The sequence below is a fragment of the Sitophilus oryzae genome, unplaced genomic scaffold (assembly GCF_002938485.1).
Source record: "Sitophilus oryzae breed Bouriz unplaced genomic scaffold, Soryzae_2.0 scaffold_374_pilon_pilon, whole genome shotgun sequence".
Classification (NCBI taxonomy): Eukaryota; Metazoa; Arthropoda; class Insecta; order Coleoptera; family Curculionidae; genus Sitophilus; species Sitophilus oryzae.
In genome coordinates, this window is record NW_022146945.1 from 1,779,407 (window position 1) to 1,791,642 (window position 12,236).

The 12,236-nt window shown below is 32.2% G+C and overlaps 1 protein-coding gene across 1 annotated transcript in view; it reads right to left on the minus strand.

Moving 5' to 3' along the window:
* Positions 1-554: 554 nt before the first annotated feature.
* Positions 555-12,236, minus strand: part of LOC115885102 — a 304,133-nt gene continuing 292,451 nt past the window's right edge. Inside the window, exons 14-15 of the mRNA XM_030903889.1 lie at positions 6,309-6,563; positions 555-1,448 (exon numbers count right to left, since the gene is read on the minus strand). Coding sequence (XP_030759749.1) covers positions 1,348-1,448; positions 6,309-6,563 — 356 coding nt within the window. The 3' untranslated portion in view covers positions 555-1,347. The remainder of the gene's footprint in view (positions 1,449-6,308; positions 6,564-12,236) is intronic.

Consider the following 12,236-nt stretch of genomic DNA (forward strand, 5'->3'; position numbering starts at 1 on the left):
TCCTTTGTTTTTTCAGTTTAACAAAATATCTACTCTGTTATCCTAATAATACTGCTGTATTCGAAAAATTAACATACTTTAACGGACATCTAAAAACTTTATACACTACATCTCATTTGTTAAAGCTTCACCTTGCTAGTGCTAACGTTCGATTCTCGGTTAGCACTTATATCTCTATGTTACATTCAGTTAATATTATAAATCTAAGACATGGACCCAAGTTGATTAAATGATTTTTCTTTTTTTTTCTGGCTTTTAAGTTAATTTTTAAACATTCAACATTTAAAATACAATAAAGGGAGGATTCTTATAAGTCTATTTGGAAAGGACAACGTCTTAAATGTTGGTTTAGATATACAAAAATGGGTTATTCCTTTTTTATGTTTAAGAAACCCTTTAATTTAGAAAATATAAAATGTTTTAAACATAAAACATTTTTGACATAAGCTGGAACACTCTTTGAAACATTTCCCGCTTTATTAATATGGTTAATAGTTATTCTTAAAATTGTTAGTAGGTAGTTACTTGAAATGTTAAACTCAAATATCCACGTAGTACAAAAAATCTGTTTTATTTCATAAATTCCATTTAGAAAACAAGTAAAAAATTTAACTAAACTAAACCTTAATATTAATATTTCTTTTCTTTTGATACCGCTGTCAAAATATGTTCTAATCTACCGTACTTAAATATGTAACACCCTGTAGATTGATACAAAATTTTTGAGTGTTAAGCGTGATATTTAAGCGTATAATTACCAATTTTCTTTTTTTTCTGAATTATCATATTGATGTCATCAAATGAACCATTCTTAAACAGTCTATCTTAGGGATGTAGGGATGTAGTAATATTGAATTTCTCAGAATATCGATATCACTAATAGTATCGTACATCCCTAATCTATCTTAAAATTAGTAACTTATTACAAATGCACGAGTATAAAACAATACTAAATAACGGACTATACATATAAATTTATGTTATAAACATAAAAATACGGTAAAATATAAGTAGCTTAGAGTAAATTAAAAAATAACTTTAATCACCTTAAATCATAATTTCATCAATCACATTTTTTACTTTCAATAATCACAGATATTAGAGACAGTCTAGCCTGTAGAAACTTTTCTGAACCATAAAATCGATCTTAAATCATCGATTCTAAAACTTTGCAATTTAGACTTTTCAGCTTTGAGATGTCGTTATTCCCACTTAGATTATCTCTAATATCCGGATATATCAGTGTCAAGCTTTCCAACTAATTTTAAATTAGTACAAAACTGGACTAAGATCAGGAACTTAGGATATGGTTCTAGGATCGCGACGGATCATCTTATAATACGTGGCTTAAAGAACGTGGAGGTTCTCGCAGGATTTGGATTTGCTGTCTCTCGCCCATACTTTGCCCAATAAACTGCGAACTTTCAAACTGGCTGACGTTCGACTTCCTGTAACAAATAAAAATGTCAAGAATTAAGTAAGGAATAAATATAATATATCAAATATGGTTTAGATGTTAACAAATTTACTGTAAATGGAAATACCAATTTTTCGATAAATCATTTTTATTGCAAAAGTTGAGGATATTAACCCTTCCAGTATCTATATGTATATTCTAAAAGTTCATTAAAGTTTATACAGTATGTCTCCGGATTGTCTTTACAAGAGGAAAAACTTCTTTATTATTGACATTTTGAGAAAAATGCATTTTTAATAAAAATGTTTGCTTGTTCTAAAATAGTTAATCCCGTTTATACTTTTCCAAATTTCTATACCGTTTTAGAGAAAATTAAGAAAAATATGAAAATATGGTCCTAAAATTTAAAAGACGTTTTTATGTTAATATAATTCTGTTTTCCTTCTTTGATAGATTATTATTATTATTAATTTTGATTAAAGTCATACTCTTTGCTGTTGTTAAAGTATCATATTTTTCGATAACTATTATCACCCTTTCCGTAGCATTGAGGTAAATAAATTTTGTGCGTAATTTTTGTACATTTTAAAAGAACAAATATATATATATATATATATATATATATATATATATATATATATATATATATATATATATATATATATATATATATATATAAACGGGATTTGGTTGAAGTATTTAATACTCATTTCCAACTACAGCCTATTGCTGCCTTCCCGTTACCGTACGCCACACATCTCGATTTAGAGCGTCATCAGATTCTAGGTTACGAGCTTCCATTGCTTCCGTAACCGTTCCGTTCCAGGATTTTCTAGGTCTACCTCTCTTTCTTCTGCCCTGGGGAGCCCATTGAAAAACTCTTTTTGGCCACCTGTTCTCCGGCATACGCAGAACATGTCCAAACCATTTTAAGCTGGATTTTTCGATTCGATCCAGTACTGTCTCCTCCGATGCATTCATGATACGCCTGACCTCGATGTTTGTCTTTTTTTTCCATCCTAGATATACCTGCACTTCTTCTAAGGTAGTCCATTTCAACAACTTGGATTTTGCGCTTCGCGTCTGCACTCAGAGTCCACAGCTCTGAACCATAGCAAAGAACTGACTCCACCAATGTTCTTCCAAGTCTCTTTTAGTTGTTGCAGATAAGTTTCGGTCCCACCAGAGGCTGTTAAGACATCCAATAACTTATTTGCTCTTCTGAATTCGGTTTGTATTTCTTCTTTGCCCAAACCCTCGTTGTTGATAGTAGCACCCAGGTATTTAAATTTGTCTACTTGTTGAATCTGGACGTTATCATTAATGAAGACTTCAAAACAAGTGTTGGAATTGACAGCTAAGTATTCGGTCTTCTTTAGACTAACCTGAAGTCCCCATTTGTTGTATACTTGATAAAGCCTCTTAGTCATGAACTCTAGATCGTATGAGTCCTGCGCAATCACGACCTGATCGTCTGCAAAGCTCAGGGTAAATAGTGTGTTGTCCCCAATGGGTATTCCCATACCTTGATATTTCGTCTTCCATTCCCTAAGGGCTAATTCGACGTAAGCGTTGAAGATCAGAGGAGATAAGCTGCATCCTTGTCGCAACCCTTTTGTGGTGTTAATTGGATTAGATAGCCTGTGTCCTATCTTAACGTACGATTCATTTTCTTTATATAGCTATTTTATTATCTTAAGCAAAGGTCTATCTACTTCTAAGATATTCAATACTTCCCATATCTTGCTGCGGGGAATAGAGTCGTACGCTTTCTCCAAATCAATAAATGCTAGATGGACTTCTTGATCTACTGCTATCTTTTTTCCATCACCTGCTGCAGGACAAAAAGGTTATTTGTGCAAGATTTCCCCGGTGTGAATCCGCTTTGGTCTTCCGAGATTTTGTCACCAATACTGTCCCTGAGCCTACCCTGTAACACCTTTCCAAAAAGTCTGTTGACCGAACTGTTAATGCTTAGGCCTCTATAACAAGTGGGGTCGTTACGATTTCCCTTTTTAAAGATGGACACTATGTGAGCCACTCGCCATTCTCGGGGTAGTTTACTTTGCAGGCAGCATTGGTTAAATAGCTCTGCCAGACGCCAGCGTAGTCTTTGGGTTCCACACTTTAACAATTCGGCTACAATATTACCAGGACCTGGTGACCGTCCATTTTTCATTCTTTTGAAACTTTGATGTACTTCTCTTTTGCTTATCATTAAAGTGCCTGCAAGGTTGTTCTCATCTTCTACTGCTCGGAATTCTGGTCGGTTTTCTGTCAGTAATTCTGCATAGTAGTTGCGCCATTTTCTATATCCATTCTATTCAAGAGCTTGTCCGTTTGATTGGTTTTCATTTGTCGGATTGTTCTCCATACCTCAGTACTCCGTGCGCCCCCTATTAGGCTTTCCACTTGCTGGCACCTTCTTTCCCAAATATCTGTTTTTCCTACCTTAATGGCGGCTCGTACCTCTCTATTTTTTTGCTTGTAATGACTCCAGTTAGTATCTATATATATAAAAGAACAAAAAACTATATAACAAAAGTTCTATATATAAAAGAACAAAAAAACATTACGTTAATTAAGATTTTATGAATAACAATCTATCAAAAAATGAAAACGAAGTTATGTTACCATAGATTAGAACTTCAAAAAATTCAACCATATTTTCATGTTTTTCTTAATTTTTTCTTTGGAAAAGTATACACGGGATTAACCATTTTAGAAGCAGCAAAATTTTTTATGAATGCATTTTTCTAAAAATGTCAATAATAAAAAAGTTTTTCCTCTTGTAAAGACAATCCGGAGATATACTGTATACAGGGTGTCCTATTATTCCATGAATATAGGACACTACTACGTATTTTTGGAATGAACATAAGTTCATTGGACACAATTTACCTCTATACAAAAGTGCTTCTTGTGTCCGCTAGAGGGCATAAAACTTTAAAAAAATAAAAGCCTTTTTTCAGATATTTTAAGAACAGTTAGTCCGATTTGAATGAGATTTTGGCTGTTTATGTTTTGCTAAGTGCTTTAACATTTTGCTTTCACAAAAATCAAAAAATAATACAGGAAGAGTAAAAAATTCCGCACCCCTACATAAATTTTAGTATAAATATTTTTCAACTCCGTCAACAACATATTTGCTTTTCGTATAAAATGGTTCCTCTAGTATTTACTACATTTTTTGTTTGTTGTAAAAAACGCGACATAGCATAGTTTTTCAGAAAAAAATTCTCGAGAATTTATTTTTCCAAAGCAGACGTACAAAATATACAGGAAGTTTCAATATTCCGTGGACATACAACACCAACGTAGTTTTTGAATCAAAATAAGTAAATTGCACATAATTTACCTTTATAAAAAGGGCTTCGTCTGTCCGTAAGGTGAAAAAGGACATCAATCAAAAATAAACCCGAAATTTAATTAATCCGAAATTAATCATTTTTTTAAGCTTTTTATGAAGCTTATTGTCAAATATAATTTGTGATGCAAACATAATTTTCCATATTTTCTCAAACTAGATTATTAGAGCATAATAGATTTTGTGCGCCTCCATAACTTGATGCGACAAAAAACACTCTTTCCGTTCTTTTTTTTGATTTTTGTGAAAGTTAAATGTTAAAGCATCTTAGCAAAACATAGACACCCAAAATTTCATTCATAACTGAATAATGGTTCTTAAAATATCTGAAAAAAAAATCTGTTTGATGCCCTCTAACGGACAAACGAAGCACTTTTGTATAGAGGTAAATTGTAGTAATTCTATGTTCACTGGATATTGGGACACCCTGTATATCATTGCTGAAATGTTCGCGATTATACCGGATGCGTCTCAAAAGTGACTCACCCCCTATAACTTTTTTATTTTTTCAGATAAAAAAAACGAGATGTGGATATGACATAAATTAGGATTGATCGACGTATTCAATTTTTTTTGGTCACTTCCTGTTTCACCGGAAATTACTACAACTTTTGATTTTTAAATGGCACCCTCGTTATTTTTTTATTTTATTCGATAGAAAATGACATTCATGAATAGAATGACATATCATATGTCAACTTTTGACATACTCGCTTAATAAAAAATCGTATTTTAAAATCCAGTCTAGAGTGCCACGGCTATGTTAAAAACACTAATTCTTAATCAAGAAACCTTGGAAAAATAGATTTGATCGTCTAATGTTTTTAGTATCTTATCCTAGCCAGTTAGAAAATAATCAAATTGCATTTTTAAGCATATCTCAATTTTTTCAAATAGAACGAGGGTGGCTCATTAGCATAGTTGGAAAAAAGCATTTTTTTACGAATAATTTGATACCACACACTTGGCATTTCGAGTAAAATTTTCATTACGAACCGCAAGTTATAATTTCAGATAAACCATATGCGAAAATGTAAAAAGTTGACATATTATATGTCATTCTATTCAGAATGTCATTTTTTATCGGATAAAGTAAAAAAAAATACCGAGGGTGTCATTTAAAAATCAAAAGTTGTAGTAATTTCTGGTGAAACAGGAAGTGACGGAAAACAATTAATTGAATACGTCAGTCAATCCTAATTTATGTCATATACTAACATACCAAATCTCGTTTTTTTAACCGAAAAAATATAAAGGTTATAGGGGTGAGCCACTTTAGACACGCACCCGGCATATCCATGGTAACTATTTTTAGGACAGGCAATAAATAAATAATAATAAATTCTTAAATAATAGCCTTAATAAATAAATAGCTTAATAATAGATATATCGATAGTTATCGATATATCGATAATTATATCGACATATCGATAACTAAAATATATCTATAGATGAATTGCGATAACTTATCGATATTTTAAATCCATTATCGCCCATTTCTAATAATAACAAAAAAAATCTTACCTCTGTATTTTTTGGGTGAATTTTGAGCACTGCCGCTAGTAGGCGTGGCCGTTCCGGAAGCCGGCGACTTGTTCCTGTTCAGGTTCTTCTTGGACGAGCTGCGCTTTCTGAACAGGTCGCGCGATCTCTCGGGATTCTCGAGCTTCAGCCGGATCTGTGTCAAAATACCGACCAGCAGCTCGTCCACGTTGTGGTTGATGCCCACAGATGTCTCTATGTACTTGCAGTCAAAGGCCGTTGCCATGGATTTCCCTTCTGGTAAAAAAAGATATAAATTAGTTATTTTAAAAGGTTCATCCAGAAACTCGCAATTAGTGGTTTCAATTAGCGTAAAACTTTGTTCCTCTAATGTCAATGTAAGGATTCAGGACGTCAAAATTGGTAGCAGGAATTTTCAATGAGTGGAAAATGTTAACACATTTTTAACTTGTGAAAATTAACACTAGGTATAGAAAGATTAAAAAGGAATAGAGCGTTTCCAGCCACAAAGATCTTCCCAATTGCAATTTCCAAAAATAGTATAATTTTTTTATTAGGAGTAAAAATGACACTCTTTGTGGCGAGGCTGTACGTTTGACCGACTTACAGGCGAGCAACAAAAAGTCATTTTTATTCCGAATAGAACATGCTATTTTTTTCAAACGCCACAAATAATTTCAAAACGCTCATTAATATTGACACTTATGTCAGTATGATAATATATTTTTTTAAATGTCACAGAAGTATTAATTTTTGCAACGTGATTGACAATATAAAAAAGTCATTTTAACGCCTAGGCATAAAAGTAAAGGACTTTTATGCCTAAGCATAAAAGTACGAAAATATATTATTAAACTGACATAAAGTGTTAAATTCAACGAGCCTTAACCATATTTTCTCCATATATAATTACATACAAGATATGACTTTTTAAATGTTATTTGGAACGTTTGAAATTGTTTAAAAACTTATTTATGGCGTTTGAAAAAAAAATAGCTGTTCTATTCGGAGTAAAAATGACTTTTTGTTCCATTGTCATTTATACTCCTAATAAAACAATATACTATTCGTAATTTTATGCTCACGCCTTAAAATTCCTTTTTTATATTGTCAATGACGTCGCAAAAATCAATACTTTTGTTACATTTGAAAAAAAGTTATATTGTTTTATTAGGAGTAAAAATAACACTTTTTGTGGCGAGGCTGTACGTTTGACTTGGTGAGGTCACATTGGATATACAGGCGAGCCACAAAAAGTCATTTTTACTCCGAATAGAACATGCTATTTTTTTTTCAAACGCCACAAATAATTTTTAAGCAATTTCAAACGTTTCTAATAAATAACGTAATTATATATCGAGAAACTATGGTTACGCTCGTTGAATTTGACATTTCATATCAGTTTAATAATATATTTTCGTACTTTTTTGTGCTTAGGCATAAAAGTACTTTACCTTTATGCCTAGACGTTAAATTACTTTTTTATATTGTCAATCACGTCGCAAAAATTAATACTTTTGTGATGTTTGAAAAAAAGATATTTTTTTCAAATTTTAACCTACAACATTTAAAAATCGGTTTTTTAGTCAATATAAAAAAAAATACAACCTTCTTAAGGCCAATTGACAACAAACGCCAGTAAAAAATAAAGAAAAGTACGGGCCAAGTAACGACGTCTAGGGCCTCGCCAAAATTATATTGTCATTTCCCAGCCCTCTTTTACGCCGTTATTTTTGATCGTATATGGTATTTCATTTTTTAGTTGGTATATCTATGAAGTCGTTAACAGACAGAAACACAAGTTAAACAGACGGGATACAGAAGCCATGGTTGGCTTCTTGGACACTTTTATAGATTAATTATTTCGTAATTAGGTCTTTCTTTGTAATAAGTTATTTTTAAAAATCATCAAGTATTTCTTCATAGATTCTTATTTTAATAGTAAAAATCTCTGCTTAGCTTTCCGCATTCCGTATTTTATTGAGCTTCCAAATCTTGTTTTTCCATAAATATATTATTTAAGAAAACCCCTAACATTTCGATAAAGGAACCTCAATTTCCATACAAACCCTCCTCGCGTTCGACATTGCCACAGTCAAATCGACCCTTTTTCATGACGTTAATAATTCAGGCAGTACGACCGCAGAGAACCTTCAAAAAAGGGACCCTCCGAAATCGCCAAGGGCATTAACTTATCGCCGAGTGTCCTTTTCGGCTATGCCCAATCTCCGATTCGGGGGAAATGGCTTTTAACTTTCGCCTAATCCGAGACGCCCTAATAGGGGAAGCCTGGGTCATTAGAAGGGCCGCTTGGGTAGGGGAGAGTCGAGTAAACGGCCGGTTGTTGTCGGCTTGGGATATTGCGGCGCAATCGGGTTGCGTTTGGGGAACCAGTTGTTTTTGTAATAGGGTTTTTGGTTTAATGTTTGATGTAAAATATGCATAGACTAAGATTGAACGGTCTAAAAGTCAAGCATTGAGTTAAAATATAATCTCAATTTAACTTAATATTGTTTATCTTCGTATGTAAATTTCAGAAACACATTTTAGACGACATATAAGTTTACTTTTAGTATACATTCATCACCATCAAGCCAAGTCGTATTTGTTCAGCTAGTGGTGGAAAAGTACCATACTATCGGAAAAAAAGCACCAAAATGGCTTGGAAATGAAGTTCGCTGATATTTTGTATGTAAAATTATATAGGAAAACTCATCGATCGTCATATCCACGCGAACTGGACTCGGTTTTTTTCGCTTCTACAGTATAATTATCTTTAATTATATACTGCTATTTTATCAAATCAACTATAGGAGCAGACAAATATTGATTTAGTAATTTCTTGCAAGCAGACAATTTTGTATTTATTTTATTGTATACAGGGTGGTCCGTACTGTATTCGGGAATCTGAACAATTAATCGGGAAAATGTAGAAGTTTCATGTTAATTTCGATTTTCTCGAAATAATTTCTGAACTGTAGTCGATATTTGGATAAATATTGGGGTCTGGGAGTTTTTTGACATGAGGAATTTGATTTTGATGTTAATATGACCATATACTCATATGCCATGTGTTTTAACTATTCCTAAGAGTAATAACTTTTCGTCCGTACATGTAGAAAACTACTGAGTGAAAAAATATACATTTCTGTCATTTTCTACGTAAAAATGTCTCTTAGTATGTTATGTCTCTTAGTTATTCTTCGTTGATAATTTCGATTCCAAATATTTCGAGAACCATTATTCGCAGCAGCCATTTTTACCAAGAAACCTATTTTCGTGAAAAGAGTCGTAAATGTATATTTATTTTATTATACTCTATTTTTTTTCAGGTAAGATTTTGACAGACGATGACAGAAAAAAGCGGATGACGTCCATACAGTACGTCTGTCCTTTCTCTAGCTACGGGGTATCCGTGAGAGAGGAAACGATATTCTCTCAATGTTTTTCGTAAAAAATTAGACTACGCGTCCCATCAATAAAAATTCGACAAATTTGCAAGTAGCCAATAAAATGAGTGGGTGGAGCGATTTGCGGTGGCGTACTCGTCAAGTCGACGTATAAAATATATTGCTGTGTATTTAAATGTTTTTTGTCCGCATTCTTTTCATAGACACAGATCCAGCAGACGTACTGTACCAATCTATTTATTTCACTAAAAATCGTCCTAATATTTTTTATTGATGGGTTTATATATAAATCCGTCATGCGTCGTCTTTTCTTGTTTTATTGGTTTATTTCAAGAATCAGATCATATCTCAATATGATTGGAGTGACGCGACGGAACGATGAACGAATCACGGACACAGATGCATATGAACGCGCCTTTATATTTTTGAGGCTTGTCAAAGTCTTGCCAAATTATAGGTTATAATTTTGTGTCAAATTATGTCAAATACCCTGCATTTTGGAAGATGATGCATTTTGATTCGTGTTATTACGTGTGTTTTGTGACTTTTAAAGTTAAGTGGAGGAAAAATCGAGGGAAAATTAACTGTAGATCCAGAAGCACAGTTTATAGTTAATATTCGGTGCCCAGGCAGAGAGTTTTATACTTTTATTTAGATGACTTTGGTTTTATACATTAATAAAGTTAAAAGTTTGTATACCATCTCGCCATAGATAAGTGCATTTCGTATATGGATAGTACTAAACATGTACTAAAAACTGGAGTAGCTGTAAAATAACTACATTACACGATAGGTATAAATATGGATTTTAGTACTGCAGAAAGATAATGTTATAATAAATAATAAAATTATATTAAAGTTAATTAATCAACTTTTAAGGTATAAAATTCGGTAAGTGTTAATACAATATTTTGCTTTTTTATTTATGTTGTTTTATTTATTCCTGTGGAATATTCCAAATTTGTATTTGTACATGCATAAGTTATGTTGATAAATATAATAATAAATGCAGGAAGTTTCTTGAAACTTAAAAGTAAGAAATAGTTCTTTTTTATATTTTTTTGGTATGTGGTGTTTTGTTCTTGTTTGTTTTATTACAGTTGAGGGTTGGAACCTTTGGTGTTAAACAGCAAAATAAAAACACTAAATCACCACAATACACCAAAACACTTTTACTTTTACACTGGACGCGCGTTTCGCTAACCATGTTAGCATCATCAGCAGATGATTATAAACTGGTTTAAAACACTAAATCATCACAATACACCAAAACACTTTTACTTTTACACTGGACGCGCGTTTCGCTAACCATGTTAGCATCATCAGCAGATGATTATAAACCAGTTTATAATCATCATTATAAACCAGTTTATAATCATCTGCTGATGATGCTAACATGGTTAGCGAAACGCGCGTCCAGTGTAAAAGTAAAAGTGTTTTGGTGTATTGTGGTGATTTAGTGTTTTTATTTTTCTTGTTTGTTTTGTACTAACACATACCGTTTTTTTTTAAATAATATAACGATGAGATTTTTGCAGTTTTATAGTTTTTTTCACAATATTTTGAAGTAATCACTTGTCAGTCAAATTAAAAATATATTTATTTCCTGCTATGCGTTCCAATTATGCCAACTTATTTCTTTGTAAAATAAAATAAACTACTTTGAAATTAAAATGACAGACACATCTATCACTGTCAAGGATTTTGTCTTTGGATAGACTATAGTAGCTTGATACACACATACGAAAAGTTATTTCTCTTCAAACCAGTTAGCAAACTATGTAGGTGGCGCCTCCTACAAGTAGGAGTCACAAATTTTTCATGTGTCAAAAAACATCTAGCCACCAATTTTCATCTAAATATCGACGTTAGTTCAGAAAAAAATCTAACTAAAAATGAAATCTCTACACCCTGTATCTCCGAAACGAAGCATTCTAGTAACTTTTTTACTTATTCTTATATGCACATATGTTACAGAAGTGTTCCGAATACAATTCGGACCACCCTGTGTATTAATGGGTCGACAAATAAATACAAATGCCATTGTAATTTTCACGGATATCCAATTTAGTTTGTTAGGTGGAGTTTCGGCGATGAACAAAAAACATTAAATATCAATTAGGGCTGAAACTCGATATTTAGGGGGATTGGCATTTTTTTAATTGAGTTTTGTAATAACCAGTGGTAGACGGCAACCAAACAGGCGTAGTATGATAAAAACGATGAATTCGATTGACATTAATTAAATTTTTTCGGTAAATTTGCGTTGTTTATTTTTTCAATGAAAAAATACAAACTGGCTGGGTTAAAAAATCGATAGATTTAAATTGTAATGGTGACTAAGTGCAATTATAAATTCTTATTTATATATTCGTACTTTTAAAAACTGCACACAGAATGTCAAAATTTGAAATTCAAAATATTTCCTATATGAATATGACTGAATATATCATAAAACATATTGCATACTTCAGCCCATTTTAATGAGTTTACATATATGTGCATAAATAATTTTTGCCTAAATGCTGGAATTTAATTT